Here is a 25,196-nt window from a genome sequence, read left to right as displayed (position 1 = left end):
TCTTCCCCTACTAGTCCCCTACAGCACTATGCCTGCTACTAGGAAGAAAATTAACTCTATCCCAGCCGAAACCAGGACACTCTCCAAGATTCAACTGCTGTATTTTATTTAGCCTTTGCTTCATGAAAATATTTGTTCACACACACACTTAGAATCATAGAATCATAGAATCGTTTAGGTTGGAAAAGACCTTTAAGATCATCCAGTCCAACCATTAACCTACACTACCAAGTCCACACTAAACCAATCAAGGGTAGACTAGACTAAACCATGTCCCGAAGTGCCACATCTACCCGTTTTTTGAACACTTCCAGGGATGGTGACTCCACCACCTCTCTGGGCAGCCTGTTCCAATGCTTGACTACCCTTTCCATGAAGAAACTTTTCCTAATTTCCAACCTAAACCTCCCCTGGCATAGCTTGAGGCCATTTCCTCTCGTCCTATCGCTAACTACGTGGGAGAAGAGACGAACCCCCACCTCACTACAACCTCCTTTCAGGTAGTTGTAGAGAGCGATAAGGTCTCCCCTCAGCCTCCTCTTCTCCACACTAAACAACCCCAGTTCCGTCAGCCGCTCCTCATAAGGCCTGTGCTCCAGACCCTTCACCAGCCTTGTTGCCCTTCTCTGGACACGCTCCAGCACCTCAATGTCTTTCTTGTATTGAGGGGCCCAAAACTGGACACAGTATTCCAGGTGCGGCCTCACCAGTGCCGAGTACAGGGGAACAATCACCTTCCTGCTCCTGCTGTCCACACTATTCCTGATACAAGCCAGGATGCTGTTGGCTTCCCACCAAAACCTGGGATAAAAATATAAAAATATTCTGTCCCCATTAACGCTTTTTTTTCCTTTCATGGTGCGAGGTATGGATTAAACGGTGTCTTGGGGTCCCTTTTAGTCTCATATTCTCTGTTTCTACGAGTATGGCTTAAGAATTGTAACTTCTCCCAGTCTTCTTAACTCACTAAGACAGATTTTGAAATGTGTTGAAATGTTATAAAAGTATAGATTTGATAAGAGTATTTTAATAATGTCTGAAGCATCCCTTGGACTTTTTCAGGTAAGAATGTATATTTTTTAAACATTCTAATTATACTCTACACCTTAGTTCTTAATGGTTTCTTTAGAGTCACCAGAATACAAATGGTAAATAGAAAGAATTTTTAAAATAGGCTAAAAAAGCATAGCAGCATGATCAGGAAGGTTGCATTGCAGAATTATTTCCACACTCCTTAAACACATGTATACAGAGCCACATCTCTGAAAAATGTGTAGTAGTTTGCAGAGACCACTTTCGACTCTCCTACTTGTGAGCATTTCACTTGTAAGAGTGAATCAAGTGCCTCTCTGCCAATTCTCTGTCTGGCACACATCCTGCTTTTATTGTTGTTGTGATTAGAAAGACCCACTATGATTAAATACCAATTATAACATTTGGTCCAGTTTTCTGAAATTCATTCACATATGAATGATGCTATTGGGAATTTGTTGTGTAACGCCCATTATGCCTGCCAACCTTTTGTTCCAAGCTCTTTTCTTAAGCACAAAACATGAAAATGCCCGTAGCTTTTTTAATGTGTTCTTTCCCATGAGCTTATTTTTGTTTTGTTCTTGGTTGAAGCCAAGAAAACCAATGGCATTTGTGAACCTTAGGTTTTAATCTTTATTGGTATCTTCAGAGATACCTTTAGAAAGAGTGTAACATTTATCTTTTTGTTTTAAGCAATTGTTTTGGGTTTAATCATATTTTTACCATCTGCCACTACTCATTTAAGTGAGCAGCTGGAAAGAAACAATCTACCCCTTCTTTCCACACCACTTTGGTAATGCCTACTAGAATTGGAGTGAGTAATTCTCCCACTTTCAAGGTGGTCTGTTTCATGTTAGTCTGTTCTTATGCTGCAATTGTATTGAGTGTTATCCACTGGATAATTGAGCAATATGACAAACATGCTACATGTGGTTGCCTTTCATCTTCTCTCCTTTGGGAGAATCTTTTAGGTCTGGTAGAATTTTGTGTGTCTTTTGGATCAGCACTGGGGAACAATCATGGTTTTGTAATTCAGAATGTTATGATCTGTCATATTCCTGCTCTGTTTGTTGAAGAAACTGGAACACATGTTTTGAATGAGATGGGACTGAAGAAAAAGAAAGGGCCACCCCTTTCCAGAAAACCAGTTGAATACCAGTCTGGAGAGTTGTTCTGAGAGACACGAGGCAAGTCGCTTAACCCAAACTTTTCTCAGACAACTTTATGGATTGTGAGTCCAACTTGCAGTTGTGAGGCTGTGTTTAGTCTGTGTAGCACCTTCACAGATGAATCTGAAGTCAGGAGCTGTGTGGTGAACATATGAAAGGCAATATAATACTAAGTACTATTAGGTACTATTGGGTAACTGGAACTAGTATACGCTTTTATTCTTCATTTCTGAGAAGATATCTTTTATATAACGAAGTTTTGAAAATAAGTTAATTATACTTGTGAAGTACTCGCATGCTGTGTCAATGAAGACTGTAGGAGAGCCAATGAATAGGCTGGTAATTCCCATTGGGAGCGAGATTTCAGCTTTATGCAGTAAATGAGGTCTAGGGCTATTCATTGAACCCCTTGGACAAAACACAACATTGAACGGTTGCTCATTAAATCTACATTGTCCATCTTCTGAACAGAACAAAGCCAGAATCTTTCAGGAAAAATATGTGAACATATTTTAAAAAATGTAGATTCATAAGGATGTTAAATTAAGTTTTATAGACATTTCATGTTTTTAAGGGCTTGATCTGCAACCTTAATGTTCTTTTAGCCCTGTGTGTTTCTGTATTTAGCATACGTACACATACATACACAGATTTGTTCCACTCTGACAGTCCTTCACATGTTGTTTAGTGTGTTTGATTAGCATAATCGCTGTGTGATTATTTCTCACTAGCCTTAGCATATGCAAATTCTTGTCTTTTGACTGACAACCATTATTAGACAATCAGAGTATAAGGATTTGCATAATCTCTATGTGGTTACAGTATTTGTGTGCAATAGCACTGTGAATGCAAATCCTTTTGCTCTGACTGGTTTCTGTATATTCAAGCAGTTTGCCAGAAATACTGCTGCTGTCTCAGCATCTCATTGCCAAGTGGAAAAATCTACAAGAAAAAAATAACAAAAAAGAAAGTAAGCGAGAAATACTAGAGTCACATCACAAAGGTGACTAGACAACAGCTACAATGAAATAGCTTCATTAAAAAAAAAAAAATCCTTACAGACTTATAAGATTTCAACAAGAGAATAAAAAGTTTACTTTGGGAATTCATTCTGAAGTACTATTCAAGTTACATAAACCAGTTATGTTTTATGGGAAGTGACTATAGTTTTCTTTTTGACAGATACCACTTTTTTAAAGAAAAGTAATTCCTCTGTAAATATTGCACATTATTGTAGTTGTTGCAGGTATTTTATATGAATTGTTTTATATTTTACTAGGTTGAGTAATATTTCTGTTTTATGTACATGAAAAGCATCAGGTTAGTTCTACACTGCTTCATTGATAAGAGCAGAAATGGTAGACACTAAGAAAAGATGTGTAATGCTGAGTTCAATTCATTGCATAATTATTCATCATAATTACTAGGGCAATACTGAATAAATTAGCTGTAAAAGGATGAACCATGCATGGTAGCATATCTAGAACATGTATTTTAACCGTTTGATATCATATTGTTCTACTTGCACACGAAACCAAAATATTGTTGAACGTTCTTTTTTTTGTGTGTTTAATTATGCTTAGAAAGCTCTTCCCGTCATTCCTTTTGAATTGTGTTCTTTAGTTAGTTTATAAGATCCTTACTCACAGATTAATGTGATGTTGGAAAAAAACCTGGACTGCTAGCCCTAACAATGGGGCCTGTTTCTTATGGAAATACAGAATGTCAAATATACTTAGGATCAAATCACTAAGCTGTTGTTGAACTGTTCTGTTTCTGACCTGGACACCAGTATATTAAGAATGCATCAGGTAGATTGTAAGTTATAGGTCTGACACTTCTAGAAAGCATCAGACCTACTACACACTCTGCACTTTTTTTTTTTTTTTAACATGCACAGTTAATAAATACCTTCAAGAGGTTTGAGATGGATGTGCACACACAGAAATGAACTGCAGTGTGTGACACCCAGTAGTTCCAGTACTTCATGGAAGTTTTAGACCTGTTGTACATGCTTTGTCCAGCTTGAATGTGCAGCTGCAGTACATCATAGAATCATAGAACCAGAGAATGCTTTGGGTTGGAAGGGACCTTTAGAAGTCATCTAGTCCAACCCCCCTGCCTTGAGCAGGGACAGCTTTAACCAGATCAGGTTGCTCAGAGCCCCATCCAACCTGACCTTGAATGTTGCCAGGGATGGGGCCTCCACTACCTCTCTAGGCAACCTGTGCCAGTGCTTCACCACCCTCATTGTAAAAAAATTCTTTCTGGAGAAGGAGCTACCACTCAGCTGAACAGTGCCCATAATATGGGCACTCTATACGGGCAATATAAGGCTGAATGTCCAGCAGTTCTCCAAAACATCCAAGTTTCTCCATAAGTAATAATATAACAATGTAATGTAATATAATACAATATAATATTGCTGCGTCTGTACATTTGACCAGCATAATTGCAGGGGAAATGATTGTGAATTCTTGATGCTACTGAGATCAGAGAGGAACTGCTCAATTCTCAATTGGAAATAGTGCAATTATGCCCTGAGAAAATTTCTGGTTCAAAAAATCCCTCAGCTGTAAATGATGGTGGCTTTACATGATTGAGGAGCTTTCCTATAGCTTTAGTAACTGCTCTTCTGTGTTTCTACTAGTATGTCACAATTATAATGCAGTAGGCAGTTTTATGTTTGAACTGTTTGGTGTTAAAACTGCATCCATCATGCAGTTTTAAAAATGGATTAAGTTCACCATTAAGTATAAACTGTGAAAGATATGATAATATTTTGTTCTTTCTTGCTTGGTAAGGCATTGTGTATGTGGTTGGTACAGGATTTACACTGTTTCCAATGCTCTTATTAGTTTCACCATTTATTGGAACATAAGAGAATGAATGAAAGGAGCACCTACTGAGTTATCTTTATTTCTTACCAATTATACAATTAAGATGTTCACGTAAGTCTCAACTCATATGTGGAAATACTAATATCTTGTCTGCAAGTATAATAATATTACATATTATTACACAATAATAATATTAGTGTGCTTGTTTAACTTAATTTTTGTACTTACAGTTAAATATGTTTGTAGAAATGCAGACCTACAGTAAGAAACCATACACAGAATATCATTCCTTTAATGTTATTTTCATTGTAACGTTGCATTGTGTTAGCATCTGGATTTTAAGAAGTTCTGAGAGGTGTTGGTAGCTGTGTCACTGAATTCACTTACCTATTCAAGTAATGAAGGTCAGTCTTTTGGTGGGTAATTTTTTTGTAAATTACCACTAAAATGGTCTACAGCAATTTTTTCCTGAGAGCTTCAATGACCTGATGTGTTTTTCTGCTCACTTAGTATAGGACCACAGTGATTTGAGTCAATCTTCTGCAGCTAATTTCTTTGGCTTTGAGGTAAAAATACTTTCTTTCTTACTTGATTGTTTTAGGCCCATCATATGTTCTGAGCAGGCTCTGGGCATCCACGTTATCTTCGTCCTTTTGCTTATAGACAATAGTGCAATTCCATTAGTTTACTGCCAACCTCAAGCATTTGAAATGCTTGTGTCATGCCCGTTGGTCCTAATACACAATTAAAAAAATAAAATAAAAATAACTCCCACTGGTTTGTATCCTTTTGTGATTTGAGCCTTTATAGATCAAACTTGCATGCTTTCCTTTGATACCGGTTTGTTGTTGTTTTTAACTTAGGCATGCTGTTATGCCTCTGGGATAAGAAGTCACAGTAAAAGGGCTAATAAAAATTATATATATTAAGAATTTGTTGAAATTCAGGAAGAGCTATGTGTTTGAATTTCAGTTTCAGCATAAAAAAAATTCTTCACAAAAAAAAAAAAAGAACACTCACTAAATATTCATGGAAATTATGTAAAATTTACATTTCCAAAGGGCCAAATTTCTCTGTCGGTAAAATTTACCAGCCTGGGTTCTGCCTTCTGCAGATATTTAATGAAATTTAATGGGATGGAGACTTAGCTACAGAAGGCCTTCAAGGGTAGCAGCTATGGTGATTCTGGAAAAGTTGTCCAGGTAGGATAATGTGGGATCTTATGGGTCAAATTCTTGGTGATTTTGTGGTAGATGTTTCATCCAGAAAAGTTCATGCAATAGCCACTCCTCTCACAAAATAAAGAGCTCTTTTGTGCTCTATGGTAAACACCAGAACAAAGAAGAATGCAGCTAAGGTCATTGGTCTGACAAGGTTGAGTTTGAAACAAGCAAGTAAAACCAAATGAGAGCGGTAAGGTCAAAGCTAAGAAAATCGAGTAAGGGGCCAACTTCTGCCATGTCCTTGGTTTAAGCCTGGATTTTGCTGAAGTATGGTAAGCCCCTGAAGATCTTGGGGAAGGGAGTACAGTGTTTGATCAAAGAAAGTAAGTATTATAATGTTGCTGCAAATTTCAGCTTGAATAATTAAAAAATAGGCGATATTATTGCTGTGCATTTTATGTATTGAAAATAAAAATTAACTGAATGAAATATGAAACCTTTCATATTTATCTTTATAGACCACACTAACAGTTACCTTTTGGTTTGCAGTCAACCTTGAGTAATGTGCTGTCCCTGGACTGACCACAAGGAAAAGTGTGGCACAGGCTGCGCTACATAAGAGATACCTAGTGCTGGATTGTAGAAAAGCAAAAGGTAGTGAACAAGTCAAACACGGGGCAGATTGCCCTTTTTGTGTTGCGACTTGAAGCACAAATAAGTTGGTGAAAGGAAGTAAACCTCTTGCAAATCTTGCTCTCCTGCACAGCTTTGACAGCTTTCATGTGAATTGCAAACCTCTCTGTCCTTCACTGTAAATGGGAGTAAATTAATTCATTTGCATCTAAGAAATAAAATAAAACCCCAGCGATTGTAATATAGCAGTAGTAAAGAGTAAAAAGCAGATTTGATCAAAGTTTATCATGATAACTTCTATTTTGAAAGCAAATGCCATTTACATAGGTTGAAATACAATTTATATATGTAATTAGTAACATTCAGTTAGCCTAGACATGCTTGGAGATTCTGTTAAGTATCTCACCACTTGCTGATTACCTCAGATACATGATATTATTTCTGTCTTTATACTTCTCTGCAATCCTTGCTCTCTATTTTCTGGCAATCAGCTTCCTCTCTTTGTTCCTCTGACTCTCAGCAGGGCTTCTCTCTGTCTTCCAGCGTCTGTGAGATCTGAGTGGTTATCATACTGCACCTCAGTATCCTGTTACCTCTCTCAAATTTCCTGCATAAAACTTCTGGAGGATTATCTGGTGCTTTTGGATGTTTATTTGAAATTTATGGATTGGTGGTATTTCACAAATGAAATCTCCAGGAAAAAATAATAACGTCAAATACCGCTCCAACATTCTGCCCCAACTTTATTAGAATCTAGGCCTAAGTTTTGAAGTTTAATTTTGTGTTGCAGTATCAAAGAACAATTGGCAGAGAAAGGATTCTTACTTTGAAGCAGCTTTTCTTAATCAATTTGGAGGCTGTCCAGAACACTTCTTCATTTAGAGCCACAAATACGAATCAGCCGGTTCACAATAAGGCCATGTAGCTGTGTATCTAGAAATCTGCATCTTTAGAAAGAGAAAGGGAAGTGTGCAGATGGATTTCTGTATCAGCACATAAACAAGAGAAAATCTGTGGAGTGATTAGGAAAGAAACTCTACATTTTTCCATGAGACCAAAATAAAATTAAATACAAAACAGACCAACTATTCCACACATTCATGATTTTTCTCAGTTCTGAAAAATTATTTGTCTCTTTCTCAGTATGTGAGCATCAGTTCCCCCAGAAATCCAACCCCATTTGTGCTAGAATTCTTACTGTGAAGATGGGTAAATCCAACTCAAAAAATTAGTTGTTCCATCTTATGAACCAGGGTGGTACCTTTCATATAACCCTTAGAGAGCTGCTTTGTTGGCTTTCTTAACTGTCCTGCTTTTGGCTGGGATAGAGTTAATTTTCTTCATAGTAGCTAGTATGGGGCTATGTTTTGGATTTGTGCTGGAAACAGTGTTGATAATACGGGGATGTTTTAGTTACAGCTGAGCAGTGCTTACACAGAGTCAAGGCCCTTTCTGCTTCTCACCCCACCCCACCAGCAAGTGGGCTGCGGATGTACAAGAAGTTGGGAGGGGACATGGCCGGGACAGCTGACCCCGGCTGACCAAAAGGATATCCCATACCGTATGACGTCATGCTCAGCATATAAAGCTGGGGGAAGAAGAAGGAAGTGGGGGATGTTCGGAGTGATGGTGTTCGTCTTCCCAAGTAACCATCACGCGTGATGATGCCCTGCTTTCCTGGGGATGGCTGAACACCTGCCTGCTGATGGGAAGGAGTGAATGAACTCCTTGTTTTGCTTTGCTTGCGTGGGCGGCTTTTGCTTTACTTATGAAACTGTCTTTATCTCAACCCAAGAGTTTTCTCATTTTACTTTTTTGATTCTCTCCTCCATCCTACTGGGGGGAGTGAGCGAGCGGTTGTGTGGTGCTTAGTTGCCAGCTGGGATTAAACCACAACATTCACTTTCACTTAATGGCACTTGTGAGATAATGTGAAAGAGTTTAACATGTTAACACTGAAGGCTAAACTAATAATATCTCACAACTGTGGTTAATGTGAAGGCAAACAGCTACACTGGATCAAAGAATGCACGATTTCTTGTTACCATGTGCTGACTTACTCATATATCTGAGCCTGAAGTTTCCCCCAAGTATTTTAGACCTGCAGTGGTGAAAGGAACAGTGCCTAAATTTCTCCAAACTTCAGCAGCAATGAAACGGATAGCGTCAGTTAAGACCAGGTTATTCTTTAGTGTTGAAAATCTCAGGATACAGGTCTATTGGTTCTGTTGGCATAAGAAGTCACCTCTTGGGTAGTGGAGCAGTTGAAAAAAGAAGAGCTGTTACTGTCTATTTACTCTCTTCTGTGGTGGTGTTCCTTGTGGTCTATACAATAGTATTTTTGGACCGTGGGCTTTCTCAAGATCATGTAACTGAGTGAAATGCGTGCCCCTAGTACATGGTTTGATCACTGCAGAAAGTCTTACACAGCATGCTGTAGTGTTTCAGAGCTTGATATACTCTGACCTTAATCAGCAGTGTTATTTTGGGGTTATGTTACAGTGGCATCCCTAATTTCTAGGTGGGATTGGTGTTCTTTTATGCTGGTGGTTGCACAAATGCATGAGATATTTCACTTTCACATCAAATTGAAGAGGATGTTCGAACTAAGCATTTCTTCCAAACGTTTCTAAAAAGCTCTGCCATTTTCGTTGTTCCTTTTTTTTTTTTTTTACCAATTTGAATTTCTTTTCAACAGGAATTAGTTTAATGACCTATTTCATATCTGACACTGAACAGCTGTTGAGTGATGCAAAATTTCTGTAGTGATCCGTCCTGGATTCAGTGCAATAGAGGCCATGACTGTCTACCATTACAGCTTCCATGAATAATTGATTACTCTAAGGAAAAGCTCTGACTCTTTATTTATCAAATAACCCTTTGCTAACAGACTAGAAAAAAGTGAATCATGGGGACATGAGCATAGAAAAAGTTTTTTTTTTTCTCAAGGCACATACAAGTTATGCTTTGTGAATACAGATTATCATCAGAGTTAGACAATTAGTTGTATTTGCATTGTCAAAATCTGTGAATTTTTAACAACACAATTTAAAGATAAAAACTACCAGTGGCTTTACCAAGTTGCTATAAAGCTATTACTAGATTTTGAAAATAGCTGTCAAATGCTTCTTGTGAAAAAGAAATATAAATAATTTTGACCAATGAATTTAGGGAAGTTGATTTCAATCCTTCACGTAAAAAAGTCTCTTGAGTCTCTTGAATTTTCTGAAATTCTCTGCCAAAATGGTACATTTTTTATGGGACCCTGACTTGCAGACGCTGCCAGATCAGCATTCTGGTAGACGTTAGTTCAGAATATTGTTTTTCATGAAAGTCAAAATTCATCCTTAAAGTAGGGTTTACTCAAAATATTTTCTTCTAAATGTCTGTGAAAATAATCTTTGCAGGATTTGGATTTTTCATAGGTTGTATAGAAGTTGTTTTATGGAAAAGATTAATTTATTGGTTCCTGGGAAATTATTATTTTTTTAATAATACCAAGCTATTGTGTGTTATTCTGGAATTATGTGTATATAATATTCGTTCACATTTCCATTGATCCTTTTCTTAGTATTTTTATCTAAAATATTCTTGTTTCATTTAGTGAGCTAGCTTTTCTATGATACAAAAACCACAAATTGGAGTTTTAATAGGTAAACTTGTTCAGCATTTACAGCTTTTAGCTTTCTTCAGTAAAGGGAGATTGGTGTGTATAGAATTAAACTAAGGTTATGTATTTCAAGATAGCTAATGAAACTTTTCTTTGTTCCTCTGTATTACCTCTTTATAAAACTGCATGAAGAATAAATACTCATTTTCAAAGAAAAATAAGTTTTCTCTAATGTGGGCTATGGTATGGCATGATGCACGGTCTGTTTTGAGACTATAAATAACATAGCATACAGTGGAACAGCAAAAGCTTTTATTTTTCTTTTCCTTCTCTCTTTACAGATGGACCCAATTCAAAAAGCTGTAATAAATCATACATTTGGGGTTCCTCTTCCTCATCGAAGAAAGCAAATCATATCATGCAACATTTGCCAGCTGAGATTTAATTCTGATGTAAGTCGATCATTTTGTATCAGATTAGAAATATGTACTTATCTTCTAGGATGTGCCATAATTTGCATAAGTTGAACCTAAACGAAACATTGTGATTTCAGTTTGTAGCTCAGCAGATGAAAAGGCTGTAGGATTCTTCAAATAAACACAATTATTTGGTAGTGTTTATACACCCGGCCAGATTTTCCCTGCGGATATATCCCTGCAAGCTCATTAGCTTCAGTTGTGCTGCACAGAGTGTAAATAGGAAAATGGATTGATCCATTACTGCTAATAAGGCTGAAATATTTGCTGGGTCCTAATTCTTCTACCAGTCCTAGTTGTGTTTGCCTTCCTCTTTGGCCTGTAAATGTTAGAAGTTATTCAGATATACTTATAGTCCTTGTGGATCTGCCTTCCTTTTTCTACAATATCTCTGTCTAGGCAGAATTGTATTTTAGTGTTCCTGTTCTGCCAGTACAAGCTTTAAAAAAAAAAACAAAACCAAAACCACAACAGCAAGCAGGTGATTTTATTGTCAGTTGGCTCCTACCTTAAATCCTCTCACTCCTCCAACAATGGAGTAAAGCAAGCTGAACTGGAGATGGTCTCTAATACACAGAGGAAACCTGTCCCTCATAATTACCCCAAGCTGTGCTGTGGTGCTTCTTGCCAAGGAATACCTGTTCTGTCACAGAAAAGCCTCCTGGAATTTAACTCCTTTATTTCCTTCTCCAGGATCGTTGTGTGTGCAGACAAAGCCTGACATAGTACAACATATTTTCTTCTGCTCTTCTAGTCTCTCCAGGAAGTTTCTTGACATGGGCATCACTGATGGAAACTTATCTTCCCCTACCAAATGTCTTTCATTTACTACCTGTTTTACTAGTTTAAATATGGAAGTTACTTCTGTCAGAATAAAAATGTTTGAATTTAGAGTGAAGTCTAACCCAAAAACGTCCATGAGGTTTGTTCCTCATGATAATCATATGAAATGGAATAATTCTTGTGTGCTGCTGCTTCTTTGTAGGCAGCTATTTACGTACAGATTGTGCCTATTTTTAGTTTATTAGTTATTTATCAAAGCCATGAACTTGTCAAAAACTTAAATTGAATCTTGAAGCCTTCTTTTAAGGATTGGCCACCTAGGGATGAAAATAATGCAGCTCTCTTCATTCTCCTCAGCTTTTTATTCCTCAGAAATAATTTTAACAAGATCTTAGTCACAATTTCCGGACCAGTCAGCATCATGTACTTACTTTCACTGATGACTCCAGGTTTTCTAGTTCATGGACTGAATGGACACCTTCCTCTTATAACATTGACGTCATTCTCAAACAGTGGTGCAAGGAAGGGTAATACATTCTCTGGAGCTGTCGTATCCCTCACAGATAAGAATAGAAGAGTCAAATTAGGCTCTTCCATTTAGAAGCCAGATGTTAGAATTAGGGCTGTGGATACTGAGCCATTCATGGGGAGGGGGTGATGGAGACTTCTGGGCCACAGTGGATCCCACTGACTGAGCAGTCCAGCTCATCACTCATAATTTTCATCTTTGCCTTAGGAAAAAGCATGTCACGGTGAATAATACGTCGTATATAGCTGCAAGAGACATCAAACACTTCGGTGTTACATACCAAAGTAAAACACCTCCTTTCAAAGAGGGTATACCATTTGTTAGTCTGCAAAAAGATCTAGATGAAAGAGAGGATGAACACGTCATTAAAATGACTTAGTCATTAGTAGATACATGACTGGGATTGATACATGAAGTGGAAAATTTTCCAGCTGACAGGAGCTAGGCATTTTCCAGAATAAAATGTTTGAAATAAAAACTCTTCTACACAGAAGCAAACAAGATATCAGTGGACACTGATACTTCTTACTCAGAAGACTGGTATGCTCCCATACTGTTCCTTTTCTGCCACTCTTAGAAAGGATTCCAAAGAAGAGAAGGGGAAGAAGCAGTGGCCATTTTCAGAGTCACCTACAGTGTCCAAAAAACTGGTTTCAGAAGAAATCTATTCATTTATACTCTTCACAGCAAACTCTCGGAAGGAAGGCTGTTGAGCAGATATTTAGTTGTCCCTTCACACCTTCAAGTGATAAAGACTTGAACTTCAGTTTGCCAACACTGTTCAGTGGAAGATAGTTCTAATGCTCCCCTCTCTCAGAGTTGATCAATGTCATTAACTTTATGGAATGGGGAAACCTTCTTGCTGAGTATCTTTCCACTTTTAATATTCACCTAATTTTTAAAGCAACCCCAGTGTTGCTGGTTGATGTAGAGATTATGATCCAAATGCTGCCCAGTGATTAACCTCGGACAATATATCTCCTCCTTTTCCCTACCACACAGAGGAGATTTGTGGATATCTTTTTGATGGTCTCTTCTCATTCCAGTGCATATAGTTATTACTGCTGGAAATCACAAAGTGCTCTGCTGAGGCATTTCAAGAAATAATAAGTAGTCAGAGTTCCACTGCAGTTTAGAAATGCTTTTCTGCAATGTGAGGGGAATAGGCAGAGCTAAGTTCCTCAGTTGCTTGGGTAATTCTGAATGTCCACCAGTTTCTGAAGCAAAAAATGTGCTAAACTAAAGATTTAACACTGAGACTTAAAGGAAAGATTGCTTTGAAGAAAAAGAGCTATTAGCTATAATTTGTTGATAACTCTACTATATGAATGGCAAGCACGCACATTGTAATTTTTTCTCTTATTATTATGAAAAAGTTTTCATTTACTGAATATTCCTACCTTTCATTTTCATCATATTTTGTTGAACATGATTTAAAACCATAACAAAAATAAATAGCTTTTCTGTTCAGAAACCTAGGGCTTTGTGGCTGTTCTACCAATGTGTCTTTATTTTTAGATGCTGGCGATAGGATTTATCAGGGAGTAATGAATAGAAATTCCATTTACCTACTGCATGACAGTATTATGAAAATGTTTACAATAAAACTGGTCTGCGAGATTTTTCATTTTTGCAGAGAATACAGAATTTTCTCCCCTTTGATACAGATTTCTTTCAGAGCAGAAGAGCTTTTTTTCTGGTTACATGGTATCAAAATTACATTTCAAAGAAAAATGAGAAAAGGCAGTACAATAGTCTAAAATCGTTTAGCTTCTTTCTAAAGGAGTTATCTATAAATCTTCATGACAGCTGTGTGTTCAGTATTTCTTTTTAAAATAAATCTTCTCATACAAGGGAAGGGAGGAATGAGCAAGTAACCAAAGCCTCTCCATGCTGAGAAAAAACATTAGAACAGCAGAGGTAGGTTCTGTGGGGTCTGTTTCAAGCAGTGACTTTTTTTCTTTTTTTTTTTTTTTTGCATTGAGAGAGATCTATATATAACATTTACATTCACATTGTGCATCCAATACAGGGCAAAACATTTAAGTATGTGCTTAGCTGCAAGTGTGTGAGTTGCCATTTTGGCAGCTGCTGAGAGCTATTGCACCAGTTCAGAAGAACTGTTAAATGCATGCTTTGTAGTAAATATTAAACATCTGCTAAAAGCACCCTGTAAAATGAAGTGCAGCTGACTTCAGTAGGACAACTCATGTGCCTACAGTAGTTGTAGGAATAAATTCACTGCTAACATGAGCGATCACTAAAAAACAAAACTAAACAAAAAGCCCAAACAACCCCATTGCTTGGAAAAATGAGTTTACTAAATTTTCCTCATTTTTTCATCACCTGTCTTGACTATTTGCTCTTAACAAGGTCAGTTCTTGCAAAGGAATTCTCTCTTTCTCTTCCCTCTCTTTTAATGCAGATGGCTGAGTGATAATCCAGCTTGCCTTTAGAGAAGGGTTGAACAACATTTTTATGTACTCACAGGACTTGAATTCCATTATGATACATTGTAAAAATATTTCCAAATATGTTAGCCAAAAATTATTGTTTGACTTAAATAGCAACAGTAGTAATATTCTCCTAAAAATCATGAGCTGAGTGCTTATTGTGGAGTCCTTATTTGTTGGGTTTTTACCTTGTTTTTCTCATCTCTATACAGAAAAGGTAGCTACCGCTGAATCAATACATAGTTGAACTGTATGAAGTTGTCAGGATTCAAAAAGTGCTGTTCCGGTAAAAGAGTAGTGAAGGGTTTTTTTGGAGGATAAGGATGCAATATAGCTCCACAAGATTTTACTATGGTTCTGACTTTCATGGGGAAAGCAGCAGGACAAGAGGATTTATATCCTATGTAAGTTATGCTTGGTATCTAGAACAAATGATTGAAGTATCAAATTGTAAGCACCTAGGGCACAATAAGGTGATAAGAAACAGCCAACATGAATTTGTCAAGAACAAATCATGTCAAACCAATCTAATTTTCTCCTTTGACAGGGTAATTGGTCTAATGGATAATAAGGAATAAATAGATGTGATATATTTTGGCTTTAATAAGGGTTGATACAGTCCTATGTGACCATCTTGTAAGTAGGGGAATATGGTCCACGTGAAATTGTTAGAAGTTGGTTGTACAACAGATTGAAAAACTGTAGAGAGTAGTTGCTGATGGTTTCCTGTGAAAACAAAAGATTACTACAAGTCCAGATCTGCAGGAGTCTGTTCCGTGCTTGCTGCTACTCTGAATTGTCATTAGCAATCTTCCTGATGGAATAGAGTACATATACCAGGTTTGTGGATGACATCTAGATGAAGGGTGGCAGGCACTTGATGGAACGTGGCAAGTTCAGCATTGCAGTCCAAAATTATCTTCACCAGTTGGAGAAATAGTCTGGAATTCTGACAAGTGCAGGAAATGAAAGCACAAACTATTGTGCTTATACTGGGAAAATTAAATGCACAAGTAGTAAAATGATAAATGACTGGCTTAATGGGCAAAAATTATAATTATAAAATTTTAAAAAAGTTACAGTGAATCACAGTCCAAATATACATTAACAATTGCTAATGGGGAAAAAGAAAAGAAAAATAAAAACACCCAACTAATCCTATGATAACTTTTTTTCCCCAAGAGTGTTACATTTGTTAATAGACAGGTAAGTATTCCATAGTATTTGAAATTGGCAATGCCTCAGGTGAAGAATGATTTACAGCAGTGGTCATCACACTTTAACAAAAGCGTAATTAGTTGCAGAATTTAGAAGACACCCACTAGTATGACAAGATGTGAAAAAACTTCACTCAGCTAGGGAGAGTAGAAAGAACCGGATAGATGTACAGTGGAAAAGACAAGGAAAATATAGCAGATTTTCAGTATATGGAAGGATTTTAATAAGAGAACAGTGACCAACTGATCTTTGTGTTCCTTGGTTTTCATAGAAGGATAAGTTTGATTAATTATTCAGCTTAATTTGATTCAAGAAATTTTTTGTTGGAATATTTGGTGAAACAATTCTAGCTATAATGGTAGTGAAGTTCTGGAAGGAAACACATAGGGACAGTTGTGGGCTCCCTGTTGGCAGATGATCTTAACAAATTAGACACCTCTTTCTGAGGATGGACAGGAAATGCTGAGTCTAGTCGCAGAGCTGGGAGAGATATTATATGAAGTCCTGCTCGACTAACTTACAAACCTCTTTCCATGCTTTTGAAGAGGTGATAGAGATTTAATTTCTTGTCCATGCCAAGTGATGGTCACACCTGGCCTGCAGCCTCTGTTTGCAAAGAGAGAGGAACTTTCAAAAGTTGGTCCATTCAGAATGAGGAAAGGCAGAAACAGCTAACTGCTTGAAGTTATTTAGCATTTCACCCTTCTGATTTCAAATCTTGTTATTTTTCAACTTTCAGGGATACGCTTAAATGGTATTTGAAGCCATGTGTACTATTTGCCTCAGTCGGTGTTCTGTGTGTGACTATAACTACATGTTCTTACTCTTTGCATGTTTTGTTGTGCCTCCAATTACAGATAAGATTCAGATTTAGCTTTCCAATTAACCTTTAGATTTAGAACCCTGCTTTGGTATAAAATCAACAATTTCTGCTTGAATTATAATGCACAGCTTTCTTAATCAAAGTCACTTGTTGCAGGTATTGCCAGCCATCAGGCACATTTATCTATTATCTCAGGACAGTTTTACTTCTGGTCTTTCCAAACCAATGCATCTGTGTTCTGTGAAGTCATCAGCCTGATTCTTTAAGGAGATTCTCCTGTGCAACCATTTCCAGATGCTTAGCATGCCCTTAAAGTCAATGTTACTCTATGAGGGTATAGTATTAATTGCAGCATTTGTACCTCACCAAGAATAAAACTTTGTCCAGAATTAACTTATTTTTATATATATAAAATTATTTTATATATATAATTTCTCTCTATATATACGTAAGGTATATAATTCCATATACATATATATATGTGCGCGCTACTTCTTTCTAATAATGCACCACCTTTCTGGTACTATGGAGTTCAGTGTAAGGAGAAACAAATGCTGATTTCAATTGTGGAATTGCACATGCCATTCATTTGAGATCAGAATGTGAGTCAGAGTGGAAATACACTCATAGGTCGACACTTTTCCAGAGATACTGGTTTATAGTATTCACTGGAAAAAGTAGCAAGTAATCACAGAAAGTGATTAGTGCAGAGATTTCCATGGAATATCTGGCATTTGTATCAACACATTATGGAAACCCTAAAGAATTGCTAAAAAAATCATTCAAGATATGTGATTTTTTGGCATTCCAAAAGCATAATCAAATAGCACAGAATATTTTGCACTTACATTGAATACATGACAAATTTGAAAACAACCTAGTATTATTTTTGCCCAGTTGGATATTCAGTGGAGTCTGTTTTTATAGGCCTAGCCTGCACATTTTAGAAGCATTACCTCCTCTTTCCTAGACCACAGTTTTAAAGGCTGCAATATGAATTGCAGTCAGGTCCTGTGCAGGTCTGGTCTTTCCCATACTAGAGAATTCAAACTTTTTTTTTTTTGACTGTGTGTTGTATTTTGGAAGAAAATAATCTTAATTTTTTATTTCAATCCTGTGTTCTGTTAGATGTTGTTTCATTCTGAGATGGTTGTGAGTAACCTTTTTTCATATAGGAAATAAGTAACTTAATTTATAAATTACAAAATGCAGAATAGTGTTGAACAATAGTCACAAATTTTCACATAACCTGTAGTTTCTTAAAGCATTTCTAAATTGCTTAATAGAAAGTATAAATAATTTATTTTTGTTGTATAAAGTATTTTTTCCATAATTTTCACCTTCTATATAGTACTTTTATGCACCTATACAACCTAGAAGCAGAAATTATTCATATCTGACACAGCACCTTGTTGTTTAGCTTCTGAGTACTTTGGAGGTGTTGAACTGAGTCTTCTGACTGATAGCCTAAGGATGTGGATATTTCCTTGCCTCTTAAGCATTGCCTACAAACCAAATATTTTGGGTGATCCGCAGTAACTACTGTAAGTGGTCTCTCAGTCATCCACAAGCTACGGAGCTCTCTACACAAACTCTTCACTAATCCTTGTGCCTGTCTCCTCTCTTGTAGTGAAAGTAATTTATTCTGTCTAGAAAATCTGTACTGTTGCAGAACATGGACCAGCCCAGAGGTATCAGGCTCATAGAGGCATTGCCTGAGGACAAGAAGGCAGTAGGAAAGAAGGAAAGTTTTAAGTTATTCCTCTTTAAGAAAGCATGCTCTTAATGTCAGATAGTTACTCAGTCTGTTGCTGGTGGAGAGAGATGGAATACCTTGGTGTCCACTGTATGACTTACACTTTCCTCTCAAAATTCACTCTCCAGCCACATTCAGCAGTGGTAGTTGAAGAGAGAGTGTCTAAGTCAAGCACTGGAACAGGCTTCCCAGGGAAGAGGTTGAGTCACCATCCATGGAGGTATTTAAAAGATGTGTAGATGTAGCACTTAGGGACATGATTTAGTTGTGGACTTCGCAGCATTAGGTTTACGGTTGGACTCAATGATCTTAAGGGTATTTTCCAGCCTAAATGATTCTATTCTGTAAATTCAGGAGAAAGCAAAATCTAACGCTTTCAGCTACCTGGTCCCTGCACAAGCAGAGGTTATGGAGAAATGTCCAATATCTATGTCAACCAAACATCAGAGTCAGTATGTGAACATGACCCTGGAGAGATTAAAACATTCAGCTTCTCAGGAGCTGCTACTGTGTTAGGACTTAAAGATTATGTAAAACATAAACTTTTGTTATTCACCTTTGTCAACTCTTGCTTCCTACCTCTGCTCATCCTACCAGGTTATTTCATTTTCAAAGCACGCACTTTTTTTGATAAAACAAGTCAATTGTGCAGAAGGTTTGAGGTCTCTTGAAAATTACAAGAAATGATCTGTGAATAGGCAATGGATCTCTCTGCTAGTCCTTTTTTATAATTTGCAAAAGATTAATGACCAGTATTCTGACTGGGGAATATGGAGACAAATTGGTTTAAAAGGTTTCTGCTTCTGGCACCGAAGTGAATGGTTGCACTATTTGCCCTTTTGGGGCCAACTTGTAACTTCTGCTTGGGCGTAGATGATCTCAGAACTGCAAAGAGCAGAAGGAGAGAAAGGCAGAGGTGAGAGTAGTTAATGAGAGAGAAAGTCTGAAATAGAAGCAACCTCCCTCCTGTGTTTGAACACATCCATGCTTGTTACTGTCAGAAATTTTCCTTCTCTCAGAAATTATTAAATTAGAATATAAGAATGTACCAGAAAACATGATATTAGGGGGTGAGAAGCAGATCTGAATGGTCTGATAGGCCCTAGATTTTCCAAAATCTGCTTTCAGTGTCAGGAGAGTGCTTAATGTGGGTTATCTGTCACTCACTAAGATGACTTTCAGGCAAATTACATATGTATTTCCAGTGGTTTTAATGAATTGGTTCCTGTAGCTACATTCTTTAGGTTACAATAGTGTCAGAAAGATTTCATGCGTGGTGGAGGATGGGGGAACAGGAAAATGAAATTCAAATGCTAAAGTTGGGCAAGTAGTGGCTAACTGGAGTTTCTTTGAAGTCTTCAGCTGGAATTGTGGGAATGAAGACAACGCTTAGTATTTTTGAGCTGTACATTGAAAAATACCATTTTATACAGGAGGGAATTGGTATAGACAGGGAAAAATGTAGACAGTGTAAAAGGGGGGAAAAAAAGTCTCTCTCCCAATTCTCTCATGTTCCATTAATGGAAAAGACTGCCCATTTCAACTGCAAGGAGAGAAACCTCTGCTTTATCACTTCTTGCCATACACTTATTTGTATTTGAGGCATTTTTTCCTGTCAGCTTTCTCAGTCAACATGGGAAGTAAATCAGTCAACTCTAACAAACAACTGAAATTTATGAACAACTGTGATGGGGACTCTTTACAGAAACCACTTTCCATAAGCGAGTCATCACCTAAAAGGAAAGATAAATTGTAAATTCTTTGCTGTGCAGTCTTCATCTAGCTTGCTTTGGTCTGTTGTAACTTCTTCCTTATGGATTTATTTAAAAAAAAAATTATACAGTAGAGAATCTGAGATTCTGGATTATTAATAATAGGTGCAGATAACAAATTTCACTATAAAAATGGCAAAATATTGTCTGCTTTTAGTCACCAATCAGTGACAACTCCTGGCTCACTTTCTTAGGCACTGATAAGGACATAAAGAACTGGGAGAAGAGGAACAGGCAGGACTATATGTCAAATTCTGGTCCACAGAAAGAGCACATAGTGAAGAAAATGTGTGCAGATTTGTGTGATGTAGAAAGATCTGCATCAAAATGAGTTAAATGATGTAAATTGTATTTTTTTCCTCAAAAAAAAAAAATTCTTCTAAAAATGCATTAAAAGTGAAGTTGCTTTTTTACTTGGCTCTGGATTCCAACAGCCATAAAATCTTTTCAAATAATCTTACAGTAACGTCTGGACACTTCCCATCCCCCACTCCCCCTTTATGGTCAGTAAAATTGCACTCCCTGGGGTACCTGTGATATATTCTTCTTCACTGTATCTGTGCAGCCACCTCTTATAGAAAATATAATATTTCCTTTTGTGAGAATTACTGTTAAACATAACTGCCCCTGATGTAAACAAATTGCACTTCAGAACCTCCAGGCCTGACTTTTTCAGCTCCTTGGTTCTTTTATCACTCCTCACATGTCTTTTACAGTCTCTGGAGTACACGCTATTCTGTGTGCTTACTCACATCACAGCTAACAGCTGGGAGTCTGAAGGAGTGGAAGTGCAACCCAACATCTGCTTTTAAAAGCTTTATATTGGAATAAAAAAGCACATATTTGAACTATACCTTTGAGGGTGTATTGCCCCCGCTCGTGCATTTTTTTTTACCTCAATTGAAAATGAAGTCTTTAAACGTTTAAAATGGCCGAAGGGGATTGACTTCTTTTCAGGAAAGAATCCAGTATCGTGCTTACACCTGATTCCCTCATGGCCTTTAAAAGCATGATTATGAATTCAAAACATGTATTCAGTCTGAGGCAATGCTCTACTGGTAAACCATACAGGTACTTTCATATATATATAATTGTTTGATGAGTTGATCTCAAACTGTGATTTTAAAATACAAGGGTTTATTCTGTTTGGGGTTCATATAGGTCTCATTGTATCGTGGTGGAGAAACTGTAGATACAGATGCATAGTAAATGTACTGAATTCATTTATGTTAGCTCTTTTTGGATGGGCATAAATGTTTCTTTTTATTCTTTAGAAAGGAGATTTTAGAAGGTAGTCTCTGAACAGGTTTTATCCTTTCCCGAGCACAGCCTATTTTGTCTGCATCAGTGGACTTGTCATGATAATCAACTTTTTTGTCCGAACCATCAATCACTCCTGATTACAGCTGGGGAGAAGTTCTGTTCTGTTGATCAGCCCATCAGTGCACATAATGTTACACCTGGAGACAAGTGAAAATCATCCCTCGATGGGAGAATCACTTGCCTTCAAGCCTTTTGTCTGAAGTATTTTAATTTACATTTAGAGTCTTGTTGCAGTTGTCAGTGCTTGCTTTGATTTTATTATTTCTTTGACAAAAATAATAAGTTCAGTTGATCATTCCCTACATGATTAGAAGAAGAATGCTTTTCTATTTCAGATATCATCTTATGTTGTAACTTTTTCACTTCATTGTACAAATATTGCGATAATTATCACTATGTAAATTAAAAAATTAAATGGTTGTGTAGTACTTCACTAGGAGAAACTTGGTATATGCTAGCCCAGAGGTTTTGCAAAAGCTGTTTTGTTGGCTTTTAATCAGATACTTGCCAAGGGCAATATTTATCTTTAGAATTCAATTTATATTAAGTGGCCGTGTAGCAAACGTCATAGCAATTAAATAATTAAAAATTAAAGGCATATTTCCTTTCTTTAAAGGAAATATGGCTTATATTGTTGTCGTGATTTAGCCCCAGCCAGCAACTAAGCACCACACAGCCGCTCGCTCACTCCCCCTACCTCGATGGGATGGGGGAGAGAATTGGAGGAGTAAGAGTGAGAAACACTCCTGGGTTGAGATAAGAACAGTTTAATAATTGAAATAAAGTAAACCAGTAATGATAATAATAACAATGTAATAATGATAATAATAATAACTATATACAAAGCAAGTGATGCACAATGCAATTGCTCACCACCCACCGACCGATACCCAGACAGTTCCCGAGCAGCGATCGCTGCTCCCTGGCCAACCCCCCCAGTTTATATACTGAGCATGACGTCATATGGTATGGAATAGCCCTTTGGTCAGTTTGGATCAACTATCCTGGCTGTGCCCCCTCCCAGTTTCTTGTGTACCTGACAGAGCATGGGAAGCTGAAAAGTCCTTGACTAGCATAAGCAGTACTTAGCAACAACTAAAACATCAGCATGTTATCAACATTCTTCTCCTACTAAATCCACAACACAGCACTATGCCTGCTACTAGGAGGAAAATTAACTCTATCCCAGCCAAAACCAGGACAATTGTGATCATTACTGAATAACACACTTCTGAAATTAAGGGCATTCTATGTATCTAAAGTCAAGCATTTTTCCTTCCTTGTAATAAAGGTGTTTTTCAGTTGTCACAAGAATGATGAAACTTCACCTTGAGTAAATACTTCGTATTTTGCTAATAACTTAAATATGACTTAATTAGCTATCAGAATAACTAGATGTAGTTTTGTTGTACCATTCTTTTTCCTCCCACAGTCACTTTTATATTTTAGGTACCTTTTTACATTATCCTTGTCACAAGTTTATCCTTTCACGATAGCAAAAAACCACAACATATAAGATGACTGTAAATCTGATACTTCAAGGGCTACAGGATGAAGTGTAAATGAAGAAGAAAGTAGAATGTGAGAGTATGGGGTAATAAAGATTTGATTAGCAATCATGTTTTTACATAAAAGGTTTAATTAGCAGTAGCTCATTTTCCTATTCCTGTTGGCCATTTTGAGGACAGTGATATATTGCTTTTTTGCAGTGAGCCATGCCACCAAATAGAAGGTGTTATGTTTTCATTAGAAGCAGACACTTCAGCATTATTATCTCTCACCTCAGTCTGCACAGCAATACAAAACATGTCCAAATGTCATAATTTAATAGGCCAATGATACATATAGTAATTTTAAAACTATGGGATATTCGCTCAGATGCTTTGTTTTGTTTCTTTTTAAATTGATGATAAAAGCACTAAATTGCAAATCAAATAATCACTCACTCAGATTCACTCCTTATGCTCTGTCTGCTTGAATACCTTGTTTGCTAAATACAGGATTTCATCACTTGTATAGAAGTTGTTCTTCCAAAGTGACAACCTGTTTATTTTTATGGTTTAGTAATTAATGTGACTATATTGCATAATTTTTATTTTACAGGGTACATCAATCTGCATTACCTTTCCAAAGACTCTCACCACTTATTATTGTCATGACGTAACAGAAAATTTTCTTCTGTTATTGAATACAGATATTTGGTTCTTCACTAATACAATTCTAGTCAAATAGCCTACCACAAGGTACCTGTCATTGCTTGTCAATTTATTGTCTAACATGATTTTCATACCAGAATCTTAGTAGTGATGAACCATTAGGATAAAGTCAATTTCTAAGGTAAACACATTCTGAGAAGCAGCAATAATGTTACAGTGTCTGAAGATGTCAGAAAACATGGAGTACATGGAAATAATTAACACCTTTGACACTGGAGGAATGAAGATTTTTACTGCATTTAACAGTATTTTATTCTATATAATTCCCAGTGGCTAAGAATCTTTTTTCTAAAATTATTTTACATTACTAATTTGTATCTCTTTAGTGCTTGAAAAACCTGTAAGAATGAAACTTCCTTCACAGAAGAGCTAAGAAAATGTACATCATGTAGTCACAGGATGGAAGAATTTTTAATAAAATGCACTAAAAATGTATTAATGGTCACCGCTAGTCATTTCTCTCTTGTAGGGTTAATTGCATTTGCCCAAGCAGGGATTCAGTAGTTAAGACATGTTTCAACCCAAGGCACAAGTTCTGTCATCCTTCCAGGAAGGATCTACTTTTTTATTATGCATGTTCTGCGCTAACAGAAGGAATTGTAAAGGAAGAGGAATTCCTATGGAGTGGAAGATGTGCATTTCACACTTGAGGGAAGTTTGTTACAACATTGTCTAGGCTAATAAGATCAGAAAGATGATTTCTTGGACTCACATCATGAGAGAAAAACAATGCAGAGTTTTCACTGGTGTGTGTGACCATGTTTGCTCTTTAGAGGTGGAAAAGAAGTATAGTTTCAAGTGGCGGGAAGCTGAATTTTGTGTAAATTTTACAGGTGCTGCACAGCCTTTGAACTGCCAGCACTGGCAGCCTAATGATGAAAAGCAAAATTCCTTGTTGAAAAAGATCTTGCCTAAACTATGAAAGCAAGTTCTGAATTGGTTTATTCTCTCTCAAAATCCCACAGAAAAATGAGTGAAATGAATCGAGGGCAAATCGATCTTTTCAAAAAGTTAGCACTAAGAAGTAGGTGTTTGCTCTGATGACTTGTATTAACTGATTTTTCTATTGCTTGTAACCATTTTGAGGATTAATATTCAGTTGTGGCTGTGATGGTTGTGTAGTTGCAGACATCAGTCCACATTGTCTGTCATAGTTCGTGATTAACATTTGGGATACAGTGACAGAAAAGAGATGATTTGAGAAAGGAAAATTTCAGGTGGCAAAGTAAACAGTAAGAGAAAAATTAGAGCCATCCAGGAGCTGTTTATTCTGAATGATCATAAATATTTGGTTGAAAGCAAAGGAGAAGTCATCCCAAAGAAGGTGTGTCCAAGTCCGGAGAGTAGAAAGGCTTGAAGTCAGAATCCTGAACTACATTAGTCTGGCCAGTGCAAGTCTT

The 25,196-nt window shown here is 36.9% G+C and overlaps 1 protein-coding gene across 1 annotated transcript in view; it reads left to right on the top strand.

Moving 5' to 3' along the window:
* The window catches only part of ZNF385D (zinc finger protein 385D), a 454,445-nt gene that overhangs the window by 348,583 nt on the left and 80,666 nt on the right, over positions 1–25,196 (top strand). Inside the window, exon 4 of the mRNA XM_075705630.1 lies at positions 10,789–10,899. Within this exon, the coding sequence (XP_075561745.1) occupies positions 10,789–10,899 (111 nt within the window). The remainder of the gene's footprint in view (positions 1–10,788; positions 10,900–25,196) is intronic.

Source organism: Pelecanus crispus, chromosome 2 (assembly GCF_030463565.1).
Source record: "Pelecanus crispus isolate bPelCri1 chromosome 2, bPelCri1.pri, whole genome shotgun sequence".
NCBI lineage: Eukaryota > Metazoa > Chordata > Aves > Pelecaniformes > Pelecanidae > Pelecanus > Pelecanus crispus.
This window is presented reverse-complemented; position numbering and strand designations above follow the sequence as displayed.